The 27971-nt window shown below is 41.2% G+C and overlaps 1 protein-coding gene across 3 annotated transcripts in view; it reads right to left on the bottom strand.

The window, feature by feature from the left end:
* The window catches only part of SNX1 (sorting nexin 1), a 40364-nt gene that overhangs the window by 2550 nt on the left and 9843 nt on the right, over nucleotides 1-27971 (bottom strand). For all 3 annotated transcript variants that reach the window (XM_072809052.1, XM_072809051.1, XM_072809050.1), the window contains exons 2-11: nucleotides 22417-22525; nucleotides 16154-16281; nucleotides 15170-15236; nucleotides 9399-9442; nucleotides 7538-7679; nucleotides 6387-6465; nucleotides 5839-5914; nucleotides 3751-3864; nucleotides 3437-3530; nucleotides 2213-2418 (exon numbers count right to left, since the gene is read on the bottom strand). In XM_072809052.1, coding sequence (XP_072665153.1) covers nucleotides 2213-2418; nucleotides 3437-3530; nucleotides 3751-3864; nucleotides 5839-5914; nucleotides 6387-6465; nucleotides 7538-7679; nucleotides 9399-9442; nucleotides 15170-15236; nucleotides 16154-16281; nucleotides 22417-22525 — 1059 coding nt within the window. The remainder of the gene's footprint in view (nucleotides 1-2212; nucleotides 2419-3436; nucleotides 3531-3750; nucleotides 3865-5838; nucleotides 5915-6386; nucleotides 6466-7537; nucleotides 7680-9398; nucleotides 9443-15169; nucleotides 15237-16153; nucleotides 16282-22416; nucleotides 22526-27971) is intronic.

The following is a 27971-nucleotide window of genomic DNA, read 5'->3' as shown; positions in this document are numbered from 1 at the left end:
TCAAACAGCACAAGCTTGGGTAAGACTCCTTTCCAAGCCTCCAGAAGGCCAGGGCCATGCTGCTTCATGCGACTCCCAAGGCTGGATGGCTGGGAGCACAGTAGGTGGCCTGATGCCAATGCCCAGCACTATGGCTCCCAAACTGCCTCTCTGAGATGAGTCCATGGGTCTACACACTTTTCCTGAACTCCTGCCATATGCCAGGAACTAAGGATATACTGAGGTATGAAACACGTGGTTCTGCTTTTTAATGGAGCTTATAATCTAATAGAAACCACTGACATTATATTAATAATTATCAATTAATAATTAGACATACGCAGAATACAGAGAAAACAAGCAGGGGACCTATAACATAGTAACATAATTGGAGACCTACCTCAGCCCGGGGGGATATACAAGCTAAGGTCAATCTAAGGAAGCAACCCTATTATTATATATGCCCAATAGTATACAGGTTAGTTTAACAGATCTTTAAATGAATGCTTGAAGCTACCAGGGGACACACAGCTTCCATCTCATTTATACACTCAACTGTTGCAGGCTATTTAGGTTCACAGGCCCACTGCTTGTTTTCCCTGTTTCCAGTCCCTTGATCACATTTCCAGAGGATAGTTGTTGGCCTATCCACACCATGTACCACCTCCACTGGCTTAATAGACTTCAAGAGGCAGCCTGGATGAGAGGTCTGTGTGTGGGGCCAGACTCCTAGCCCTGTTCCATTTGCTCTCCTTCACTACGGGAAGTTCCCTGGATGTTTCCTAGGTCTCCATAGTGCCAAAGTTTGAAACTTGAGGAGTGAATGCCACTAAATTCACCTTTCCTGGCACTGTCACTTGTGCTCACTTGTAATTTCTTAGCAGCTCAATGTCAAAGGATGGGTAAAGGGTAACTTCATATCCATGTAAGACTCAAGCCTAAACCTCTGGGCTAAGAGCAGTGCAGCTCCAGGTTCAGGGAAAAGCAAAAGAGAAATATTTGTTCATCTCCTCTATACCACTGCCAGCTCATGATTATGAGGAGGGCAGTTGAAGAGTCTGAGAAAAATCCCAGCTTGAAGTTCTGCACAGACATGCTGCCCCAGCCTCTGCATGGAGCTCTAGGCTGGGCCTCTCTCCCCACTGTCCACAGGGGCTCACCCAGCCTAGGAGGTCACATCCTAGAGCTGTGCTCTCCTGAGACTCCACACAATGCCCCCTCTGGAAGCTCCCCAGAGAGGGCCCTGAGGTGGCGCTCCAGTCTTTGTAGTCTGACCAGATCTAGGAATTCCAAAGCAGGTTATTTTTCCAGCCTCTTATCACTCTGGGGTGAGCAGGAGAGGGCAATGAACAACCTCACAGGCTATATTGAGCAACTCTACCATGGAGGAAACGAGAGCCCTGGGAGCAGCTAGGTTCTTGACAACATGGGAGCTCCCTAGTGGGGGAGATGCTGGAGGCGAGGAGTGAGGGTGGCTCTGTTCTAACTCAGGGGCTCATTCTGGTCCCAAGCTGGTTCCGTGTAAGGCCCTTATAAGACAGGTGCCAGGATCTCTCCTGGCTCTTTCTCTATCTCGGGGAGGCCATGTAAGAGCTAATACCACTGCCCAAAGGAGCTTCCCTGGCTGCTCTAAAAGGTCATGGGAAACCAGGCTGCCCTGGTTACCAGGAGAAGAGGTAGGCTGCGGTGTTACCAGTGGTCAGCACAGCACACAAAGGACTCTGGTGACAAGCTCTCTCTACCCCCTGGCCACACTCCTCCATGCAATGCCAAGCCGTTCCGTGTAATTACCTGACTGCCCACAACAGAGGGACAAGTGAAGCCAGTACCTGGGCAAAGCTGCTGCTTACTGTTAAGGAGGCAAAGACCAAAGGACTGAGGAAGTCACTGCTCCAGGGAGCCGAGACAGCAGGCCTATCATAAACCTTGTTTGATGAAAGGAGCACTGTCCAGCTTCAATAATAATGAGGGGCCTACTTGGAAATTCAAGAATAGTCTTTTCTCTAAACGCATTTGAAAAACTGACTGTCGGCCTCAAAATGACTCAGTGATAACTAGCTAACAGTTAAATGGATTTTTTGGTTCATAAGATACCGTCTCTCTTGAGAGTAGAAGAAAGTTACACCTATTTTCAGCTATAATGGATGGAAGCTTCTTGGAGAGGGGAAAAGCAAAAGAAAGACAAATTAAATCAAGGACGGGGGGAGAAAGAGGAAAGGAAACAGAGGCTTACACGGACTATGGCCAGGAGACGAATGTAGTCACTGAGGAGCTCAGCAAGGAGGAAGAAGTCATTGTTGGCCTGTTCCTGGTGGAGCTGCTCAATTTTTTCTTCCACCTCAGCCAGCTGGGAGAGTGCCCGTGACAATGCTGTGTTGTCCTCAGAGCTCCCAAGCATGGCTAGACTCTTTGCAAACTGGGCTGTGTTCAGCGCTAGCTCTGGAAGAAGACAGCAGAGGCCTCTGATCTCAAGGAAAAGGGACAAGTCAGCTGGCACCACATGGCATGCCTTAGCAAACCTGCCTCTGTGTATCTAACAACAGGGGACTCTGCAACCCAGTCACTTATACCATGGCTGTACGTAAAGAGTGAGGGGAGTGCAGTGTGGTCACACGAGCAGGGAGAGGCACCTGCTGGCCTAAGTTTCACTAGGTTGAGGACTACCTGGAGGAAGCAGTTCCAATATTCCTGAGAACTAGGGGCCAGTTGATACCAACAGGCCAAATGATTTTAATTTTCATGTTAAAGCTCATTAGTTTGTTTGTTTATTTATTTATTTTTAATTTTTATTTTTTTTAAAGCTCATTGTTAAGAGTCTGTGCACACTGCCTACTCTTACATCTTCCAGAGCAGGACAAGTTTTTTCTGTGAAGGGCCAGATGATTTAAGCTTTGAGGACCACATCTGGTCTCATTTTCTCTTTTTTCACTCATCCCTTTAAAAATGTAAAAACCATTCCTAGCTTGTAGCAGTAGGTCAGGGCCTGATGTGGCTCATGGACTAGGCCATATCTTGCCAAGTCTTACATTGCCTTCATTCTAACTGTTCTCTGCCTGTTCGGATTTCTGTTTATTGCCATGTTTAAGGCAGAGCATTCAAACTTGGCAAATTTTACTAGCTCTTAGGCCAAGGTGAGGAGACATACATGGTTTCCCTGAATTTATGTATTGCCAATTTGACCATGTAGCTAAAATGTGTGACATCACTTCAGATATAAGCCACCAATTCAAACCACATCAGCTCTTAAGTCCATGTTCCAGGTAGAAAAAGTCAATGCTTACAGTGACTGAGGCAGGAGGTGCAGGGCACACTTTTTTGATGAGAACATCAAGGACTAGGTGGGCTGAGAATTTCAACTTGAATGGCTGATAAACTTAGGAACAGGATGCCCTCCCATCTCCAGCTCAATGGAGACATCAATTTCCCCCAGCTCCAAGTGTATTTCCGATGTTGTTACCTTTCCTATGGTTGACTAGAGTTTCTACAACAGCATGCAGTTTTCGTAAGCGCTGCTCTTCACACTCTACTTCCTGGAGCTTCTCCTCAAACCACTGAAACACACAAGCCCAGATCTTTAATGGAGGGGACTCATGTAGGTATACAGCACAGCATATTCCTTAGCAGTTTTTTCAAAAAGGGACCGAATTATCTTTAAAGGAAAGTCTCTGAGAAATTCAGGACTCCTCAGGGCTTCTCACCCATAAGATTGATGGGGCAGGGGAAGGTGGGAGGGATGGGGCAGGGGAAGGTGAGAGGAATTGGGCTACTCACAATGTCTGATTCATTCATCTTGATGGTCATTTTACTGACTGCATCTGTGGCTTTGTTGAACATCTTGAGGAGACCAGCGCCACTCAATGTCTGGGTACCAACGGCGCGTGGCAGCTATAAGACCAAGAAGGCGGGATGGCATGTTATCTGCTGCCCCTATTTTAGGTTCAGAAGAATTAGTATCCATCAGATGGCATGCCCAAAACTTGCCAAACAAATTATTTGAACTGGAGATTGTTGTTTTCAAAGGAGTTAGACACATCTGTAACTAGCACACACAGAAAAAAAAAAATTAAAAGGGCTATGTTACACATAATTCTATGTTACCTACAGAATTAGGAAAATGTTCAGCTTTTGATACAGTATGCAGAAAGACAGGAGAGTAAGATTGTTATGTGGTCTGATGACCTTGTGTTGAGACTGTCTGCCATCCCAGGCACAAACTGCTTAAATATCAAACATGCTTTTGTTAAAAGATCCTTTGGATTAGTATACTCTGGACAAAACTGGATGAAAGGTCTTGAGAAGCTTTGAAGCTGTGCTGTGATTCCATTTGGATTTTTCTCAGTGAACAAAGGACTAAGGACAGGAGTGTTATTTATTCAGATTGAGGGTATTTTTAGGGATGACCTTATTAAGCCAAGCATGTCAAACATTTAAGAACAATTTAGTTGGTTCAGCCCTACCACAACTTTCCTAGGGCATGGAAGGGATCCGAAAGAACCTATAGTAAATATAGTATATACCATGTTGAAAAATTAGATTTTAGTGCTCAGGGCTGTTAGGGCAATAGTTTTCACTTGGGGCACATTTGCCCCCCAGGGGACATTTGGCCATTGCTGCGGATAATTTTGGTCATTAAAACTGGGGAGGGGATGCTATTGGAGTCTAGTGAATAGAGGCCAGGGATGCTGCTACACCTATAATGCACAGGGCAGCTCTCTAGAACGAAGAATGATCCAGCCCAAAGTATCAACAGTGCTGTTGTAGACAAATTCTTTTTTAGGGGTTATAACATGGGGATGAGGGGCCAAAAAAAGGAAAAATATATATAGAAATCCCAGAGGAGGAATGAAAAGATTTTTGCATTAAGCAAAGAAATTTTAATTAAAAAAATTTCATTTGGTGGGGGGAATTCGATATACTTAGTACCATTTTCTTCATTAGAGTAATGCATATCATATGCAAATTAAATAAAAATTTAAAAGTAAAAACAAAATGAAAAAACAAATACACAATGATAGCCCCACCTTGTCACTAACTTATTTCTAGTTTTCTTTCATATGAGATACATTATTTCATTCCAGTGTTTGTTTTCCATCCTTAATGACTAACATGTTCCCATAGCTCTATATACATGCTGTTTCAAGTTTCACTTTTTATAATTTCTTTTAAAGTAAGCTCTACACACAATGTAGAGCTCGAACTCACACTAGAACTCAAGATCCTGAGATCAAGAGTCACATGCTTCACCAACTAAGCCAGCCAGGCACTCCACGTAATTTTTTTAATATATATTTTCAATGAATATATATAAACATTTCTGTATACTTTCTGTTAATGATGAGAATAAAGTATATGTTGTATTGATATATTTCACTTACTTCTTCAATTTTTAGCAACTGGGCCATCTCCAACTTTTCACAATTATGAAAAGACTATGCATAGCCTGTAAAAAAGATGGTCTATTTGAATCAACACTTTCACTACATGGCAGTTCTGTGGTCTGTGGTAAGTGGTTTTGAACCAACGCCTCTCAGCTCCTGGCACAAAATAAGCATTCAATTTGAGCCTAATAGTAACCTATGAAAGACATGCAAAGGACTTGCCAAGTAGATCATTGTGTTGTTCCAGTAAGACAAAACTAGGCTGCAGTTTGACCTTTAAAACCAGTTGCTTTCAATTATAGGCAGAACTTTTTATTTCAAAGGCTGAAAAATACCTGTCATTCTTGAGGGCTTACAAATTAGAATATAGTCTTATATTAAGCCAAATGCATGTAAAGTGCTCAAATGTTTGTTGAATGAACTAGTTTCATTTCACTAGAGGCAGATATAAATTATGCAATTCAGTTTGTATAATACTAACCTCTTCTTTTTCCAAGAACTCCCGGACATCAGGGTCCTGTAACATGGTAGGATGATTCACAATCCTTTGAAGGTACCTACAGGGTATTAACAGTTATCTGGTTAGTCAACCTGGCCTCACAAGGTTTGGGGTGTTATACAGTGTTGGCAAAGGTACATCTTTCATTACTTTAAGATGTCCTCAGATAAGGCACTTGAATGTGACTCTGCTTTTAAACACATTGAAATTCATACTCTTCACATATTTCTAAAAAGGGAAGAAACATAACTGCTCAGAAAGAGACCTCAGAGCCAGTCATAGATGATTGTCAAAGGGAATATCCTTAACTGCTCACTCGGGATGAGGAAAGAAAAGATGGTCTGTTCTTAAGGTGGGAAGATCAGAGACTTAGGAAATGTTGGAGAGCTTACAGAAGTGTGAGTCTTTAATTCAGTTGACTCTCATCTCTACTAACTCCAGTGAATTGTTCATAATTAAGTCTCAATTTCAGGTTCCTACCTGTTTTCCTGTTCTTATATCATTCAGGAAAATGGTTGTATGGCACTTACCTTTCTAGAGCAGCCCTCCGTTTTTCAAGAAATTCTGCAGAAGAAGAATCTTCCTTCCCAACTTTTACTTTTGTCATTCCTGGAGTGGAATTTAAAAAGTAAAAATAACTTTAAATCATTGTGAATTAAAAACAAACACCTGTAGAAAAGCCCACAGAAGGAAAGGCAATGAGAACAGCATTACAAAAAATAACCAAAGGCCACTTCTACACTTTCATGTTATGAGGTGCATGAACAAAAGGTTCTTCACACGAGAGTCATATTTTGAACTAGACGCAAAGTGTTGAAGGTTCTAAACTCTGAGACTTGCAGAACATTATACATTTTCCAAAAGAGGGCCACAGGACTCTGAGTATAGATTAACAAACATCAATTGATGGCAATGGGAATGTTCCTTGGCTCCCTCGGGCCCCCATCTTACTTAGAACATTTCAGTCTGGAGGAAACAGGAATCATTTAAGACTCCTGATACCAATACAAACATAAACACAACACAACACACACACACACCCATACACACAGCTGTGAAAGCTCAAAGCAGAGCTTCCTACTGCACCTGAAGGAAGAATACATGTCAAAACACGCTATTTCTGTAGACCTTATGTGATTTATAGGAAAATGCTGGAACTATCTTTCCTGACCATAAGATTCCACGCTTTTAATAGTAGTCTCTTGGGACATCTGGGTGGCTCAGCGGTTGAGCATCTGTCTTTGGCTCAGCGCGTGATCCTGGGATGCGGGATTGAGTCCCCACATCAGGCTCCCTGCATGGAACCTGCTTCTCCCTCTGCCTGTGTCTCTGCTTCTCTCTCTCTCTCTCTCTCTCGTGAATAAATAAATAAAATCTGGTTTAAACAAAAATATTTTTTTTTTTTTAAGATTTTATTTATTCATGATAGAGAAAGAGAGAGGCAGAGACACAGGCAGAGGGAGAAGCAGGCTCCATGCCGGCAGCCCAACGTGGGAATCCATCCCGGGACTCCAGGATCGCATCCTGGGCCAAAGGCATGCGCCAAACCGCTGAGCCACCCAGGGATACCTAAACAAAAATGTTTTTAAAAAAAGTAGTCTCTTATACTAATTAGAAACTATACTACAGAAGGAATGCAAAGGAAAAAAATCCAAGAAGAATTAAAGACCACATAGCTTACCTATTAGGCTTTTCTCAGGTGGAGGAGGGACAATAAAGCCATTCTGAGAATGTTTCTCCGAAAGCTTCTCATAAAGACCCAGAAAGTCACTAAATCTTCTTTTCACTGCAAACTGTTTACTCCTGAACATTGGTAAGCTCGTCTTGGGGACAGAAAAAACACAAGGCAATTTCATTTCAAATAGAAGATGAGTACAGATCTTTAAAGTCATCTGGCTTAAGTGAAAGGAATCTACTTCCTAGATCCCTGTCCTTTAGCTACCCAGCAAACAACTTTCTTCAAAGCTGAGATTCTTAAACCTTCTGAACTACAGTCCCCCTCTGGCTGTCTGGAAGTTTACAGAGCCCTTCTCAGAATAAGGATTTTAAATGCATAACATAAAATGTATAGGATTATAAAGGCAAGTAACTAAATTGAAATCCAGTTCCACATCCAGGTTAGGAACTCTTCCTCTAAAAGGAAACTGATGTTGAAATCTAGTTTAAAATGGAAATCTATGGTTACCTGTAACTATTTCATCTTGCACTGCTTAATTAAGGGTATTGGTTCCTGGAATTAAAGCAGTGGAAACTAAAGACAGACTAAAGGGGGAGGATTAAGTGAAATGTCCACAATGTAGACATTTTAGCTTCTAAGGTGTCACTGAATCTGGAACTCACAGGTGGCAGGCCAACAAATAGCAGTGAGACAATAAACTTGAAGGAGACTTCTAGTAAAAAAAGATTAGGCCTACATCATGATGACAGACCATTTAATACTCACCAGGCAGGCAAAATTTAAGGAGGCTGTCCTTGCCCATTATTGGCAAAGAAGTATATCAAAGGAGAATTTTTATATGCCAATGGGAGTATAAATTGGTACAAGGGCTTTGAAAAAATTTGTATTCCACAAATAAAAACAAAAGTTCGTATTCCCTTTCCTCAACATTTGCCCTATCTATGACCCAGGGGACTACTTCTGGGTATATACTCTAGAGATACTCTTCTATATGTATACTAGGAGACATGTGCAAGAAAGGTCATGGTTCATAATTACAAAAACTGGAAACATGCCAAATATTCACAACAGGAAAACGGAGAAATATATTATGCTATAATCACACAATGGACTAACTACAGCTACACACAACATGGATGGGTCTGAGAAACAATGCTAGTAAAGAAAGCACTATTTTCAGCACGATGCCGTTTTTATGAAACTTAAGAACAAAGCAAAACAGTATTTTGTTTAAAGATACATATGTGAAGACTCTTTATAAAGGAAATGAGAGACTCAGGAGAGTGGCTGCCCTTAAGGTGTGAGGGAGGGGATATGACAGGGAGAAACACGCAGGTAGGTTCAATGGTACTCATCTTAAGACTGGTGGTAGGTTCGGGGCTTCATTTTTTATGCTTCATAACCTGCATACAACATTGTGTAAGTTTTGTATGCATTAATGTTATATAAAAAAGGAAGACCAGACTCTAGGGGTAAAAGGGTAGGGAAAGTATTAAAAGAAGCTCCACATAGGGAACCTCACAAGAAGTGATGATTTTTAAACAGGTGATATAGTCTGGGGCAATCCACCAAACTAGTTCTAAACCACAAAGTTCCTAAGAGGGATGGGGATATATCAGATATACCACATGTCTTAATAAAACTTACAAAGTTTCAAACTGAAGTGTTAGCTCTCTGGAAGAAAAGTGGAAAGGCTCAGATGAGATTACCAAAGGGATGCAGGCTTGCTCCATCTTGAGTAAACTTGAAGGAGGATGTTGGCAAAGAAACTAAAGAAATACCCAGAAATAATCTGAATAATGACCTTCTTGGTATAAACACCCACGTCTATTAAGTCAGTCACCGTAGGGTCACTTGGACTCACCTGTGTTGTAACTTTGTAGGCTACATAAGCATTCATACCATCTCCTGTGGAGAACAACAGAGCACAAGAGGATTATTTTATAAACCAAAGCAGTGCTGATCTTGCTCACATTTCACCAGGAATCGTAAACCACAGAAGTCCTACATAAGAAGGGATACTTCTTTCATCTCCAAGCTTTATATACTATCCTATAATCTTGCCTTAGGGTCTCTGTGTTACATATTATGCCCCCACAGATGCTGGCAGGGCCCCAGGATGAATTAGACAAGAGAGTCATCCCCCTGTTCCAAGGGTAGGCTCCATTCATATCCTCCACAAAGCAGCACTGGATACTCACAATCCATCGGTTGTTGCCATGCCAATATTTGGGCTGGTTATACACATCTGTCTAAAACCAAACAATTCTCTTGCTGTATAAAGCAGGAGGAGGAGAAGGAAGCAACTGATGTAAAAGGAAACAAGCAGTTCTACCCTAAGCTAGCTCTGGGCTCGGTTTGCTCTTTCAGAAATACTGTCACGGATCCCTCCATTGGTGCTGGGGGACACTAACCTCTCTCATCTAGCATGTTCACCCAAGCAAAGGGCCTGGCAGGAAGACGCTCCGGCTGCCTGATGTCACACAAATCTCTTTCCTGGAGGAATTATTTTTCTGAAAAAGTCTTTGACTGTTAAATAATTTGGGATTCAAGCAATTGTTTTTCTCCGTGGTAGTGTCTTGACCTAGACCACTTAGGGACATAAAGGCACCATTGACTCCCTGAGCAGTGAAAAGACACACTGGACTCAAACAAAGCTCTAGTACTAGAATCTGGTGTTTTGGGTTGGTTTTGTTCCCTTCTTCCCAACCCCTCAATTCTTTCCCTACACCAAACAGGAAAACCTAGGTCAACCATTACTAGCTGCTTAAGCTCCTGAACTGGTCCTGAGAGAGAGAGGGCACAGGGGAATGTGGTGAAGTATCGGATCAACAGGGTTACATACTGCAACTTGGTTTCAATGACATGGCTAGGAATGCCTGCTTTTTTAAAAAGTACACAGAGAAGTTGGAAATTATATGGGAATAGAGAGCTTGTGTTTCCTACCTCTCTAATCCTACCAAAAGGGTGTGTATGAAACAGAAATCATAAGCTAAAGCTTAGAAATTACTGCATATCAATTACCACTGTTAGTTCTCTTCTAAACCACTTATACTACATTGCTTAACACTGCTAAGAATATTTATCACTGTTAAAAGGAAAAAAAATCTAAATTTACTTCATAGAAAAAGTATTCAAAATTTCATTCACAAGGCATAGTCAAATTTCCAAAGGTCAATCCCATAATTTAGTGCCTACAATTAAGGAAAGCCTAAGTGCAAACATACATAAAACATGACAGCAAAGCAGGATCTTCAGTTTGCCAGCATATTACCTGCTTTTACTGAGCTAATGAGTTAGAAAAAACATACCTGCATGTATATACAGAGTTCATAAAATATGGAAATGGGGTAATAATATAGCAGTTTTAAATTTATGCTTATTTCCTAAATAATTTCAGAAAGTTGAAGATGACATATATAAATTACCAAGAGTCTAAAAAGCGGTAGAAGTGGCATTTATTTATTTATTTATTTACTTATTTTTAATTTATTTTTAAAAGGATTTATTTACTTATTTTAGAGAGGGAGAGAGTGCGTGCAAGCGTGTGTGCACATGTGCACATATGGGGGGCAGAGGGAGAGAGAATCTGAAGCAAACTCTGTGTTGGCGCAGGGCTTGATCTCACAATCTTGAGATCACCACCTGAGCCCAAACCAAGAGCTGCCTGCTTAACCAACTGCAGCATCAGGTGTCCCAATTAATTAATTTTTTTAAGGTTTTTTTTTTTTTTAATTTTTTTAAGGTTTTAAGTAATCTCTACACCCAATGTGGGGTTCTAACTTATGACCCCCAAGATCAACAGGTGCATGCTCTACCATCTGAGTCATCCAGGAACCCTGGTTTCTTATTTAGATATGTGTAGGAATGAACATGACTTGGAGATCAAGAGTTGCATGCACTACTGACTGAGCCAGCCAGGTGCCCCAAGATCAGGTCTTGAATATGAATATGCTTTAAATAGCTGTTTTTTTGGCATCAACATGACTAAGAATCTAGACGGTAGCACCAGAGAATGAAAGCTATTCACCAAGGTAATATGTGTTTAAATAAATCTGATCCACGGGATGTTTAAATTACTGTCATGGGTAGAATTCTGTCCTCTTAAAAAGATATGTTGAAAGTCCTAATGTGGGGATGCCTGGGTGGCTCAGCGGTTGAGCATCTGCCTTTGGCTCAGGGCATTGGGATCGAGTCCCATGTCGGGCTTCCTGCATGGAGCCTGATTCTCCCTCTGCCTATGTCTCTGCCTCTCTCTCTCTGTGTCTCTCATGAATAAAAGAAAAAGAAAAGAAAAGAAAAGAAAAGAAAAGAAAAGAAAAGAAAAGAAAAGAAAAGAAAAGAAAAGAAAAGGAGAAAGGAAAAGAAAAAGAAAAAGAAAAAGAAAAAGAAAAAGAAAAAGAAAAAGAAAAAGAAAGAAAGAAAGAAAGAAAGAAAGAAAGAAAGACTTAATGCCCCAGTATCTCAGAAACTATTTGGAAACAGGGTCTTTATAGAAGTAAAGTGAAAATGAGGTCAGAGGGTGTGGGCCCTAATTCAATTTGATTGGTGTCCTTATAAAGAAAAATGTGGACACAGAGAGACACATAAAGAGAGAAGACAACGTGAAGAAACTTAGGGAGAATGCCATGTGACAGTGAAGGCACAGACTGGGGTGATACATCTATAGGCCAAGGAATACCTGAGGCTCCCAGAAGCCAGGAGAGGCATGGAACAACCTTCCCTAATGCCTTCAGAGGGAGGATGGCCTTGCTGACACCATGATTTCAGAATTCTGGCCCTCAGAATTCTGAGCAAATATATTCCTGTTGTTTTAACCCACCCTGTTACTAGTATTTTGTTATAGAAGTCCTAGGAAACTAATATACTTTCTCCCTCTCCTGGTTTGTTTTTTTTTTTTTTTTTAAATTTTCTATTTTTTTTTAATTTATTTTATTTATTTATGATAGGCACACAGTGAGAGAGAGAGGCAGAGACATAGGCAGAGGGAGAAGCAGGCTCCATGCACCGGGAGCCTGACGTGGGATTCGATCCCGGGTCTCCAGGATCACGCCCTGGGCCAAAGGCAGGCGCTAAACCGCTGCGCCACCCAGGGATCCCCCTCTCCTGGTTTATTAAGCATCATGACTTTTATTAATTTTTTTAAATATAATGATTTTTAAATATTAAAACAATTAATATTATTGACTTACAATTTTTCTTACTCTACCAAGGATTTAAAGCAGATAATAACTAGCTTAAAAATCAATGTGCTTGGGCAGCCCTGGTGGCTCAGTGGTTTAGCGCCGCATTCAGCCCAGGGCCTGATCCTGGAGACCCGGGATCAAGTCCCACATCGGGCTCCCTGCTAGGAGCCTGCTTCTCCCTCTGCCTGTGTCTCTGCCTCTCTCTCTCTCTCTCTGTGTGTCTCTCATGAATAAATAAATAAAATCAATCTGCTTATATAGAATACTTAAAATATTAGAGGCAAAAAATAATCCTGCACATGTAATCCAAAGTACTGGTCCAGGCTCTACCATGGACCACACTGAGACCTGAAAAGAAAGCTGCATTTCACCTACTGTCCTCAGTTTCCTCTATTATTGGATGAGGAAACTGTATAAGATACTCATAAACATCCTACCAGGGCAACAGTCTAGGAAAAGTCAAACTCAACAGTTCAACGACAAACCATTTTGGCATAAAGTCTAATTACACTTTATATGGGGTTGGAAATTACATTTTCCTCTTAACCATATAAACATCATCCCTGTTTAGGAGGAAAAGCTTTGTAAAGTCTCTTCTCTCAGGGAGTAAGTACAGAACAAGGAAAGTTGAGGCCTGTTGCTCTCTACTCATTAATAGCTTTTACAACCCTAGAACATGGGAAGGCTATCCAGTAAATCTAAGTTCTAGCTAAAGTTAAGCACTGTGCTTTCTGAAAATCTAACGTTCCCCAAATACGACCAAAATTCAACCTAAGTCCTTTAGTTTTTATCGATCAAAGAGAGATGCAGATTTACATACTTCTTTTTTTTTTTTTTATGTATTTATGATAGTCACAGAGAGAGAGAGAGAGGCAGAGACACAGGCAGAGGGAGAAGCAAGGCTCCATGCACCGGGAGCCCGATGTGGGATTCGATCCCGAGTCTCCAGAATCGCGCCCCGGGCCAAAGGCAGGCGCACCAAACCGCTGCGCCACCCAGGGATCCCAGATTTACATACTTCTTTAGGCTATCAAGAGTGCATGATAAATAACAAGAATTCCAAACTTCTTGGAGGAAAAACAATTCAGTACATGTCTTTTAGGATACTTATCTTTTTTCTTTTTTTTAAAGATTTATTTATTCATGAGAGACAGAGAGAGAGAGAGAGACAGAGAGAGAGAGAGGCAGAGACAAAGGCAGAGGGAGAAGCAATATGGGACTCTATCCCAGGACTCCAGGATCATGCCCTGGGCCGAAGGCAGGCACTAAACCGCTGAGCCACCCAGGCTCACATGGAATTCAAATGTGATTGGATTATATCACATTAATGTGATGCTCCTCTTTTAGGATACTTAAATGGAATGTATGGCTTCAAAAAAAAGAGTAAAATGGTCTCATCAATTCTGTGGGAGAAAGCAACATTTGGGTCCCTTTTTTTTTTTTTTTTTTTAACATTTGGGTTCTTAAGAAAAGATTCTGAGGTGCCTGGCTGGCTCAGTCAGTGGAACATGTGACTCTTGATCTCAGAGTTGTAGGTTGTAAGCACCACATTAGGTGTAGAGATTACTTAAAAATAAAATTTGGGGGGCCCCTGGTTGGGTCAGTCAGTTAAGAAATGGACTTTTCTTTTTTTTTTTTTTTTTTAAAGATTTATTTATTTACTCATGAGAGACACAGAGAGAGAGAGAGAGGCAGAGAACACAGGCAGAGGGAGCCTAATGCTGGACTCGATCCCTAATCCCGGGATCAAGACCTGAGCCAAAGGCAGGCACCCAACTGCTGAGCCACCCAGGATTCCCGAGACGGACTCTTGACTTCAGCTCAGGTCATGATCTCAGTGAGACTGAGCCCCGTGTTGGGCTCGGTGCTGGGTGTGGAGCCTGCTTAAGATTCCCTCTCCCTCTCCCACTGCCCTGTCACCTCCTCCCTGCTCATGTGTGCTCTCTCTAAAAAGAAATAAAAAACTTTTAAAAGGGATTCTAGGGGATCCCTGGGTGGCGCAGCGGTTTAGCGCCTGTCTTTGGCCCAGGGTGTGATCCTGGAGACCCGGGATCGAATCCCACATCGGGCTCCCGGTGCATGGAGCCTGCTTCTCTCTCCCTCTGCCTGTGTCTCTGCCTGTCTCTCTCTCTCTCTCTCTCTCTCTCTGTGTGACTATCATAAATAAATAAAAATTTAAAAAAATTTATAAAAAAAAAAAAAGGGGATTCTAGTGGTATTTAATGTCTCTGATTTTTTTTCCCCAAAAGCAAAGAAAAGCCTAATAAAGTACTAGGTAACTGCTATTTCTGGCCTTAGAAGCATAGCAAGGGGTATAATTTTACAGGAAAGATAATGATGAAACACTTCATGTTAGCTAATTCGCTCTAGAGGTAACTGTGTAGAAATTAGCTAGCTATGCTCTCCTTGGCCACATCCTAATATCAGAAGGAGTCCCAAGTATACTTACCTATCTTTTCAGGATCAGTTATACCAACTGTCAAATCAAATTGGTCTTCCTGTTCTTCTTCCTCTAGCTTTTAAAGAGAAGACAAACCATGAAAATTAATACACCAAAAAGGCTATGAATTTTACCCTGCAATTATTATGTATCAAAATAACATCATCAAGCTATAACCTTCTATACATCAGTTTAGTTCTGTCCATTTCCCAAATCCCAAGGAATCAACTTTCACACTTTGAAGTCTGCTTATAAGTCTGTTACATCTATTCTCTTAAAACTTTATTTTGGGGCAGCCCAGGTGGCTCAGTGGTTTATCGCCACCTTCAGCCCAGGGCGTGACCCTGGAGACCCGGGATCGAGTCCCACATCAGGCTCCCTGCTAGGAGCCTGCTTCTCCCTCTGCCTCTCTCTCTCTCTCATGAATAAATAAATAAAATCTTTAAAAAAACAACAATGTTATTTTGATCATAATGCATAATTACTAGATTTTGTAAGATTTGCCTCTGTTGGGCTACGGAGGCAATAAGGAAAGCCTATACTCTTGAATATGGAAGCTTCAAACACTAATTATCATTAGTGTTCATCGAAAGCCTCCGTGCCATCCTTTGGGTGATATTCTACCCAAGAGGTGTTCTGTTTTGTTTTAAGATTTATTTGAGAGAGAGAGAATCAGAGAACACAAGCTGGGGGAACAGCAGAGGGAGCAGGAGAAGCAGGTTCCCCACTGAGCAGGGAGCCCAATGCAAGGCTCTATCACCGGACCCCGGGATTGCGACCCAAGTTGAAGGCAGGTACTTAACTGACCGAGCCACCCAGGTGCCCCAAGAAAGAGTTCTTCATGGGATTCTCGCTGTCCATTAATGAAAAAGGCCTTCTTCATTCTTCAAGAATCATAAATATTTTCTCAAGGTTCATATTCAACTGAACTTCAGACTGGCAGCACAGTCCTAAAAATCCAAAAGAAACAAGACCAAGAGCACAAATTCTCACCTCTTCATAGCTTGGCTGGGGCTTAGAAGAATTTGTGGCTTCCTGTGGAGGAAGAGAAATGAGCGTTTTGGCTGGCACCTTCTTCTGATTATTTTGTGAGCTGTCCAGAGAGAGCTCCACTGTGGCATCTAAAACAAAAGTTGATATTCTATAATGAAGATCAATAATGGGTTTTTGATGGCTAAATTTCAGTTCTATAAGCTAAGAGACACAAACAATAGCAACCACTCTCAATACTTACACATTTTCAAACTGAGAACAAGAGTTGTGAAATCTGGTCCAGGTAAACAGAACAAGAAAAAGTAAGAATTTACGTGGATAAAAGGGGAAGACAGCAAGGGAAGTACTCTAGCACAGGCCTGATGGAAGAATCTCTCCCACTTTCTATAGCTACTTGGCTACCCTCTCCTCCCTAAGATTTAGGCAAGAACCAGATATTAAGCAAAAGACTACAAAGTCAGCGTACCAACTTATTTTACTCTGAGGAATATTCCTTTAAAATCTTATATAAACTCTACTTATTCCTGCTATAACTTTGGAAAAGAGGAGTAAGTTCAGCTAAATGTGGGTGTATTGACAGCAAAAAATGACATCAAAGAAAGGAAAACTGGTAAGCTAGAAAAAATAGACCCAATATACTAAGACAGTAACACTTGGGAAAAGGTACTATTTGCTACACCTGAGAATGGCAATGTTGTTTTAGCAGTTTAATAACTCTTTACAATAACAGTTTTTAGATCATCTTGCAAACTTATGTTTGATACATTTTGTCCAAGGGGGATAAAAAGATGTAATATCTGAAAATCCTTCTAATAAGAATAGTTGTGAAAAATGGTGCTTAAAAGCCACCTTTGTCTATCTGAGAACATCTCAGTTGAGCAAAACAACTCATTCTCTAAGTGTTCTAGAGATGGACTTTAGAAGAGCAGAAGGCACCATTTTTAGACAAATTTTTTTTGACTAATAAAAAGGACACACTTTCAACTTAGAGCAATAGCATTAGAAATTCAAAACCTAAAACCAAAGATTTTTTTCTTCTTTAGTAAAGAAAAACATAGTATCTATTTGAGTTTGGCCTAATCAGTAGGTATGCAATTTTAGTTCTAGGGAATTCAAAGAAGCTATTTCTCTTTCTTATTTTTTATTTTTTTATTTTATTTTATTTTTTTTTTTTTAAATTTATTTATGATAGTCACAGAGAGAGAGAGAGAGAGGCAGAGACACAGGCAGAGGGAGAAGCAGGCTCCATGCACCGGGAGCCTGATGTGGGATTCGATCCCGGGTCTCCAGGATCGCGCCCTGGGCCAAAGGCAGGCGCTAAACCGCTGCACCGCCCAGGGATCCCCTCTTTCTTATTTTTTAAAAGATCTTATTTATTTACTTGAGAGAGAGACAGAGAGATGATGGGGGGAGGGACAGAGGAGGAAGGAGAGGAACAAGCAGACTCCCCACTGAGCAGGGAGCCAGATGTGGGGCTCAATCTCAGGACCCCAAAATCATGACCTGAGCCGAAGTCAGATGCTTAACCAACTAAGCCACCCAGGTGCCCCTATTTCTTTTCTTTTCTAGACTTTCATTTGGAACTAAAATGAAACAAGATGGGGGACTATAAGGCATGACTAAGTCCTAGATGAATGTTCTAATCATTAAATGTGAATCATGTACAAACATGATTGCCACACTCTTGGAACTTGGTCTCTTATCAGGAAAAGAAGAGAGATGGTAATATAATCTGACCATGGTATGGGAGTACAAAACAAAACAAAGTACACATAATAAATACCTCAGGATGGTAGTATTCTTTGGAGCAAGTAACCAGCAGAAAGATGTTGAAGATATTCAGACCATGCAGGTCCCAAGTAAATAATAAGTTAATAAATGAGTTTGGAAATGAAACAGGAGGTACTTCTCATTTAAAATCTTTGGCTTATTAAGTGCTACTGAAAGTCCTTTGAAGAACTGTGCATTTTCTACTGACATTCATGGGACAAAGATGCCAAAACTTGAAAAGAGTGATAGAAAAGCCTTTGGGCTCCATCATGGAACTAATTATGTGGCAAATAAAACTAGAACATTTAAATTACCACAATCAATATCTAAAAATTCTGAGAAGCTACTCAAGTCCTAAACTAAATGTCTTATCTTAGGTATTCCTTTTTAAGATTTAGTATTTTGAGAGAGAGAGAGAGGAAGCACACATGGGGGAGCAGAGGGGACAGACAGAGGGAAAGTGAGAAAGAATCTCCCTTTTTTTACAAGATTTTATTGGGCAGCCCAGGTGGCTTAGCAGTTTAGCACTGCCTTTGGCCCAAGGCCTAATCCTGGAGACCCGGGATCAAGTCCCACATCAGGCTCCCTGCATGAAGCCTGCTTCTCCCTCTGCCTGTGTCTCTGCCTCTCTCTGTGTCTCTCATGAATAAATAAAAACAAAATCTTAAAAAAAAAAAAAAAAAGATTTTATTTCTCTGAGAGAGAGACAGAGAGAAACAGAGAGAGAGAGAGAGAGAGAGGGAGATTGTAGGCACAAGTGGGGAGAGGAGCAGAAGGGGAGGGACAGGCAGACTTGGTGTAGAATGCGGAGGCCGGGATGCCTGGGTGGCTCAGCGGTTGAGCATCTGCCTTTGGTTCAGGGTGTGATCCTGGAGTCCAGGGATTGAGTCCCACATCAGGCTCCCTGCATGGAGCCTGCTTCTCCCTCTGCCTGTGTCTCTGCTTCTCTCTCTCTCTCTCTCTTTGTCTCTCATGAATGAATGAATGAATGAATGAATGAATAAATAAATAAATAAATAAATAAAATCTTAAAAAAAAAAGAAAAAAAGAGTGCGGAGGCCAAGGCCAGGCTGGATCTCACAAACCCAGGAATGACCTAAGCCGAAATCAAGAGCCAGTTGCTTAACTGAGCCACCCAGGTGCCCCCCTCCCCCAAATATTTTTTTTTGATGATTTTATTTATTCATGAGCGACAGAGAGAGAGGCACAGACATAGGCAGAGGGAGAATCAGGCTCCCTGTGGGGAACGTGATGTGGGACTCAATCCCAGGACCCCGGGATCACAACCTGAGCCAAAGGCAGACACTCAACCACTAGCCACCCAAGTGGCCACCCCCCTTTTAAAGATTTTATTTATTTATTTATTTAAGAGAGAGTATGCAAGCATAAGGTGGGGAGGGGCTGAGGCAGAGGGAGAAGCAGACACCCCGCTGAGGAGGGAGCCCTATATGTGGCTCAATCCCAGGACCTGGAGATCATGACCTGAGTCAAAGGCAGATGCTTAACCAACTGAGCCTCCCAGGCACCCCTTTATTTATTAAGTAGGCCCCCTGACACCTCACCCCCAGCATGGTACTCAGGACTCTGAGATCAAGACCTTAGCTGAGATCAAGAGTCAGATAGTCAACCAACTGAGCCACCCAGGTGCCCCCAGTTTCTTCTTTTAGAAAGTAGTTCTCACAATGGTACCATTTTCTTCTTAACCCTTGTACTTAAAACCTTTGACTCTATTTTCTTTTTTTTTTAAATATTTTTTAAAAATATATTTTTTATTTATTCACAGAGACAGAGAGAGAGAGGCAGAGACACAGGCAGAGGGAGAAGCAGGCACCATACAGAGAGCCCGACTTGGGACTCGATCCTGGGTCTCTAGGATCACGCCCTTGGCTGCAGGCAGCGCTAAACTGCTGTGCCACCGGGGGCGCCCCTGACTCTGTTTTCAACCCTCAATTTTGGACGTCCATTATATCTAAACATAAACACCAAATTTTGCTGATTTTTCTTTTGAAAAGTTTTCACTTTTCCCTTCCCACTTACATCATCTCATTTTTGGTCTTTCCCATTTCATTCTTTTTTTTTTTTTAAAAGACTTTATCTATTCATGAGAGACACAGAGAGAGAGGAACAGACAGACACAGGCAGAGGGAGAAGCAGGCTCCATGCAGGAAGCCCGACGTGGGACTTGATCCCAGGTCTCCAGGATCATACCCTAGGCTGAAGGCGGTGCTAAACCGCTGAGCCACCCAGGCTGCCCTGCCATTTCATTCTTGAACAAATTTGTGATTGCTTTCTGAAGTATCCAGTTTTTCTCTACTGCAATACATTTTATATAATCCCACTAGATCAGTCTTCTTTTTTTTTATTTTATTTTATTATTTTATTTATGATAAGCACACAGTGAGAGAGAGAGAGGCAGAGACACAGGCAGAGGGAGAAGCAGGCTCCATGTACTGGGAGCCTGATGTGGGATTCGATCCCGGGTCTCCAGGATCGCGCCCTGGGCCAAAGGCAGGCGCCAAACCGCTGCGCCACCCAGGGATCCCTAGATCCGTCTTCTTAAAACATTATCCATATCACTTTCTTGGGCAGCATGGATGGCGCAGCGGTTTAGCACTGCCTTCAGCCCAGGGCCTGATCCTGGAGACCTGGGATCGAGTCCCACGTTGGGCTCCGTGCATGGAGCCTGCATCTCCCTCTGCCTGTGTCTCTGCCTCTCTCTCTCTTTGTCTCTCATGAATAAATAAATAAAATCTTAAAAAAAACAAAACAACAAAAAAAAAAATCAGTTTTTTTTATTCAAAACTGCCAATGGCTCTTAACTGACAGTAGGATAAAATTCAAACTAATTATTACTGATGTCTAAAATCCTCCTAAACTACATTTAAAGCCTTATCTTCCATGGCTTTTCTACGAACTCCCTGCTCTGGCCCACCAAGTTTATTTTACTGGCCTTCAAATGTACTTTTATATTCTCTGCCCAACCATTTGTATCCTTTTCCTTTTCTCCTACATAAATCGTTCTTCCAGGAAGTCTTCCAAGGATATTCTAGATCAATTACTCAGTATGGGCACTACTGACATTTTGAGCGGGGTAATTCTTTTTTTTTTTTTTTTAAGATTTTATTTGTGAGAGACACAGAGAAAGAGGCAGAGACACAGGCAGAGGGAGAAGCAGGCTCCTTGCAAGGAGCCTGATGTGGGACTCGATCCCCAGACTCAGGATCACGCCCTGAGCCTAAGGCAGATGCTCAACCACTGAGCCACCCAGGCGTCAGTCCCTAGCCAGATAATTCTTTTTTGGGCGGGCTGTCTTGTCCACTGTAGGGTGTTTAGCAGCATTTATAGCCTCTATCCACCAGATGCCAATAGCCCTCTCAGATGGGACAACCAAAAATATCTCACCATTGCCAAGTGTCTTCCAGGGGTCGGGGGGAGAGGAATCACCCTCTGTTGGGAACACGGAGCCTCTCTCAACAAAAAATTATTGGGCCCAAAATGTTAATCGTGCCAAGGTTAAGAAACCTTATTCCAAAAAAAAAAAAAAAAAAAGAAACCTTATTCCATATTAGTGTTTTTCAAATTGCAGGATGCGGCTCATTGGTAAACTGTGAAATCAATTCAATGGGTTGCAAATAGCATTAAAAAAAGAAAGGAGAGGGCAGCCCGGGTGGCTCAGTGGTTTAGCGCCACTTTTGGCCCAGGGCGTGATCCTGGAGACCCGGGATCGAGTCCTATGTCGGGCTTCCTGCATGGAGCCTGCTTCTCCCTCTGCCTGTGTCTCTGCCTGTGTCTCTGCTTCTCTCTCTCTCTCTCTCTCTTTCTCTCTGTCTCTCATGAATAAATAAATAAAATAAAAAAAAAAAAAGAAAGGAGAAACAACAGGATATTTCAGATTTTACTGAAAGTAGCAAAGGCAAGTCACCTAATAAAATTTTTATGTCAGCTTTATAAGTACGTATACATTTTGGATTATGACACAAAATGTAATTCTTACTATGTATCTTGGTCATAAGTCTAAAAATACTACTTTAGTCTGATCTCAAACGAAGATCAGACACTTAGTATTTATAGCATTCTTCCTGCCACAATTACATTGCTTAGTAGTAGCCTAACTATCTGTATGTTTAGGTTTTACTCCCTAAACTTGTCAGAATCTTGACAGCAGGGGCTACATTCTACATGATTTGGAATCCTCCACAAGCATATCCTTACATAGAGTTGTGTTTCCTTTTTTTTTTTTTCTTAAGATTTTATTTATTTATTCATGAGAGACACAGAGAGAGGCAGAGACACAGGCAGAGGGAGAAGTAGGCTCCATGCAGGGAACCCGATGTGGGACTCGATCCCAGGACTCCAGGATCACACCCTGGGCCGAAGGGAGGCGCTTAACCACTGAGCCACGCAGGAGTCCTGAGTTATGTTTCCAGTATACATCTTGTGTGTTTAACTCAGAGACTGAGAAGACTCCTAGTATGTTTTGAGTCCATACTTGCCTGCAAAGAGATCCTGGGGCTCTTGGTCTTGTTCCTCGTGGATCCCATTTTCTTTGGAGCCATTGTTGATAGGAAGGGAAGCAATTCTCTTTGGAGACTGGGGCTTACTCTGAAAACGAAGAGATATTCTGAATAAAACAGTACTATTAAAAACAAACCTAGAAACTGACTTTTAATGCATCCCTCAGTTGCATCCATAGGTGTTTAGTGGAAGACAGGCTCACGATTCAGCCAGTTCAATAAGCAGCAAATCAACATTAGTGATGTAAGTGCTGCACAAGTAATCACAGAGCTAAAATAAACTCACACATTTCGGAGTTAATTTCTAACACCATAACCTTGATGAAATGCCCTAACCCCAAAGCACATGATATTGACATGTGTACACACAGATAATTTTCAAAAGAACCTGTCCATATGCATTTCTCCTTCTCACTTGATGACCTTTATTCTTTCACATGCTGAAGGGGCACATTCCAGTGACTATGACACCACACTGGAGTGCAGAATTCAAGCTCTGATCCTGGCTTACTGTGTGGCCTTGGCTAAACTGTTCACAGAAACCCAGCTGTGTAGGTATTACTGACCCCCTGACAGGCAAAGGAAGGTATAACAATTTCTATCTAATGCTCTTCATAAATATAAGTTATATTTCTATCCCTAACTTCCCAGACACAATTTTCAACCACACCCATGCCAGGCTAGCAAAATAAAAACCAGTCATGCTTCGCCTAGTGGGCACATGGTAAAAATAAAGTCAGTTGATGGCTTTTATCAAAAAGCTCAGTGATCACTCACAAACAAGGGTTGGGTGGGGCCCAGACCGGTACCAGAGTGAACAAAGCTGGATTGTGCAGAACATGAACAGAATGCTGGGAATCTGGCTTCAAAAGCCATGGTGTGGTATTGCAGGGTTTTTGAAATCAGACCCCAAGGCCAAATCAGTTAAAAGACCTGACTTAAGGAATCTTTTATGAAACATTTCCTTAACAAATCTGAGGGAGTTTGTTCCTTAGAAACAGGCCTTTTCTGACCCAACCTAACAAAGTAAAATGACAAATGATGTATTAGGTATTCTGAATTTGCCATGCAAACAGCTTCATCCCAGTACTGGGGCCAACCTAAGGGAAAGAAATTCCTACCCAATCTTCAACAACAACAACAAAATTACTGCAGAGAAAAAGACAACAAATAAATAATAAGGCAAAATCCACAGCTCCCTTTTGCCTCATACGTTGCCAACTACCTTCCTACATACACATTTCTTTACTCTTGTGCTCTTGGACAGTATGGGGACCTCACCAAAAGCGGTTTGATTTAATTCATTCTCACTGATACCAGTCATTTCTAAATGGAGATCTAGGAGAGATTAAAACTCAAGACATAAGGAGATATATATATATATAAAATGAAATATAATTCTAAAATATGATTTTATATATATAATTAAATGAAATTGTATTATATAATAAAATCATAGTAATCATAGTAATATATATATATATATATATATATTATATATATAATTATATGTAATTTACTAGTAGCCCACCAGGGAGACTAAAGCAACAGGAAAGGCACACATTAGAATTTAGCCATTAAAAAAAATACATAAAGATATATATATAAAAAATTTGTATTTTCTAATACAATTATTTCATAATATATTTATATTTTATTATAACTATATGGAAATTAAATGTAATATTATAATATATAAAAGTATGTTATATAAAAGTATATATTATATAATAAAATTATATAATAACATTGTATATATCATATATATAATTAAATGTAATTTAAGAGTAGCCCACGGAGACTAAAGCAACAGGAAAAGCACACGTTAGAATTTAGCCATTAAAAAGAAAAAAACCGCTGGAAGAACCCATTCTTGTGATACAGAGATGAATACAGCCAGCTTTCCATTTCTGATTCATCATCTAAACTTGGAAGTTTATTTATTTTTTAAGATTTTATTTATTTATTCATGAGAGAGAGGCAGAGGGAGTTGATGCAGGCTCCATGCAGGGAGTCTGATGCGGGACTCAATCCCAGGACTCCAGCATCACACCCTGAGCAGAAGGCAGACGTTCAATCACTGAGCTACCCAGGAGTCCCTAAACTTGGAAGTTTAAAGACTACAGATAACAGCAGCTTGCCTTTTCTTATAATAATCAGAAGAGACAGACTGAGATGGACAAGACACTCCAAAGACTACTAGAGAATAGCCACCTGTCTCTCTTTCTCTACCAGACTCTCTTCAAGCCCAAACCATGAATTATATACATATATATCCTTAATGTGTCTTGGGTTTTAATCTTTTCTAGATTATTCCCTAGACTAGAACTGTGATGAAAACAAAGACATATGCTCCCTCGGTATGCTAGGGAATAACTACCTGTGAGAACAAAAAACTGCACCTCAGATATACTCTGGGATTTCATCCCCCAAATCAAAGTATTCATGGCTGTGTTCATAGAAAGCTGAAGATAGACTGGTTACTATATTTATTCTTCCTCTTTTCTCTCCTCTGTAGTTCTTTTATAAAATTAATCTGCTATGTATATAAGCTTTGTAGTCTGTTCCCCACCACCTCCACCATCTGAATCTTTTTTTCATGTCATCAAGAGTTGGACAAAAATCACACTTTCAGTTCCCAGGTTTTTATTAGCACAAATAATGCTATGATGTTCATCCCTATATATAAGTCCACATCTGAATATTTCTTTGGGATATTTTTTTTAAAGATTTTATTTATTTGAGAGAACATGAACACGAGCAGGAGGGAGAGGGACAGGGAGAAGCTGACCTCCTGCTCAGCAGAGAGCCTGATGCGGGACACAATCCCAGGACCTTGGGATGATGACCTGAGCCAAAGGCAGATTCTTAACTGACAGCCACCCAGGCACTCTTGGGATAGATTCCTAAGTAGAATTATTGGACATAAATTTTTCAGAGCCTCTGCTGACTTCCAGAAAGACCATCAATTTATACATTCCACTCCTAATGCCTAAGAGTGTTGCACCCACAGCAACACTAAACAGTCTTTTTATCTCCAAGATTTTATATTTTATTTATTTATTAATTCTTGAGAGATACACACAGAGAGAGGCAGAGACACAGGCAGAGGGAGAAGCAGGCTCCATGCAGGGAGCCCCAGATGGGACTCGATCCCAGGTCTCCAGGATCAGGCCCTGGGCCAAAAGCGGCGCTAAACCGCTGAGCCACTTGGGCTGCCCATCTCCAAGATTTTAAAGTAATCTCTACACCCAATATGGGGCTTGAATTTACAACCCTATGATTGAGAATCACATGCTCTACTGACTGAGCAAGCCAGGTACCCCGAAGTCTCTCTTTTTTTTTTTCTTTTAAAAAATCTTTGCCAGGTTGACTGGTGAAAAGTCTTGTTTCCGCATGTTTACTGGCCATTTGAGCCCCTGTGACTTGTCTAGATGTCCTTTGCTCATTTTCTATGCTGAGTCAGCACTCAGATGTACACTTTTCTTACATAAGTATACCTAAGTTTCTTATATAACCCTCTCTCAGGCATATTGTATAGTACTCCTCCCTTACTTTATCTCTTTTCATGTCTGTTTTATTTTGGGCATTACCAAATTTATTTTCAGTTGAATAATTGCACTGGACAAGCTAAGCTTACTTCTTTAGGCTGGGGAGTACCCAACACAAAACTGGTCTTTGAGGCATAATATTCTCAAGTTTTTTTTATTTTTTTAATTTTTTATTTATTTATTTATGATAGTCAGAGAGAGAGAGAGAGAGAGAGAGAGACAGAGAGAGAGGCAGAGACATAGGCAGAGGGAGAAGCAGGCTCCATGCACCGGGAGCCCGATGTGGGATTCGATCCCGGGTCTCCAGGATCGCGCCCTGGGCCAAAGGCAGGCGCCAAACCACTGCGCCACCCAGGGATCCCTATATTCTCAAGTTTTACTTAAAATCAGATTCCATAAAAGCTGAGAACTATTTTTAAGTATGAGAAATGGACAAAGTATCCTACATTCACACAGAACTGTTTGTTTTTTTTTAAGATTTTATTTATTCATGAGACACACAGAGAGAGGGGCAGAGACACAGGCAGAGGGAGAAGCAGGCTCCCCACAGGGAGCCCAGGTGAGACTCGATCCCAGGACCCTGGGATCACGACCTGAGCAAAAGGCAGACGCTCAACCACTGAGCTACCCAGGCATCCCAAGACAGAACTGTTAATAGAAAATAAGTCTTCCATGAGACTAGAGTCATCAAAATAAATACCTGGGCATTATAACACATTTCAAATGATTGGGCCAAGTTTAATAATCTAATTTTTAAACAGTCTTATTAATTTATATTAAAAAGCCAATTTTGGGTCCATTTCTGTTAGGAAGGATGTTGGGTTTGAGGCTGGTGTTGAGGAGAATAACTACCAGGACTTCAAGTGCTTTGATGAAACCTCAGATGCGAGGCCTTCTGGGCCAAGCGTCTGCAATTTCATATTGTTGGAATGTTTGCTGTATCCATGGGGGTTGCAGCTTTCTATACATTTGCTGTAGCTGAACCAGGAAGAAGGCATATGCCTTCTTCTACAGGAATTATGATTCCATGAAAGATTTTGAGGAGATGAAGAAGGCTGGTATCCTCAAGAGTACAAGGTGATTCTGGAATAGAAAGAATTTCTTTGGGCTGAGTTCCACTGAAGTTTGTCACTGACCTGTGTTCCTTAACTATGAAACACGAATACTGGGTAACGGAATAGTTTCTCTTGATTGATAAACAACTAACAACAACGACAAAAAAGCTATTTTGGGGCATCTGGGCAGCTCTGCTGGTTAAGCATCTGACTCTTGATCTCACCTTGGGTCTTAGGGCTATGATTTCAAGCCCCACCATGGGTTCCATGCTAAGGGTGGAGGCTACTTTAAAAAGTAAATAATAAAGAAAAAGCTAATTTTGAATCAACAGTTAAAATTTCAGAGGTGCCTGGGTGGCTCAGTTGGTTAAGCATCTGTCTTCAGCTCAGATCATGATCTCAGAGTCCCAAGATTGAGCCCTGCTTCGTGCTCTCTGCTCAGCAGGCAGGGAGTCTGCATCTGCCTTTGCCTCTGTTCCTCCCCCTGCTCCTGCGCACATGCATGTGCATGCTCGCTTGCTGACTCTTTCTCATAAACAAACAAACAAACAAACAAATAAAATCTTAAAAAAATAAAATTTCAGGGAGGACTCATTTTGGGGGAAGAAGTGAAGAGGCATACTGATTACACTGAATTGCAAAATACTAAAAATAACATTTGCTTATAATTCATATTTTTAAAATCTCTGAATTGTCCGCAAATCACAAACTATCCATCTATTTAAATGGAGCTAAATTTCTAGGCAACAGATAAAAATATTTTCTATGATGAAAACAGTATGTTTGTGATATAGTTAGTAAAGCAAAACAACACCCTGCCTACTTCCCCTGTCCCTCCACCTTCCCCTGCCCCCTCCTCTGAAATAAAGGAGGCATGCTTTCCTCAGTGACAGAATCCTAGGTTAGGATATCTACCCTTTCTGACTCC

This window comes from Canis lupus, chromosome 32 (assembly GCF_048164855.1).
Source record: "Canis lupus baileyi chromosome 32, mCanLup2.hap1, whole genome shotgun sequence".
In the NCBI taxonomy this organism is placed as follows: domain Eukaryota; kingdom Metazoa; phylum Chordata; class Mammalia; order Carnivora; family Canidae; genus Canis; species Canis lupus.
This window is presented reverse-complemented; position numbering and strand designations above follow the sequence as displayed.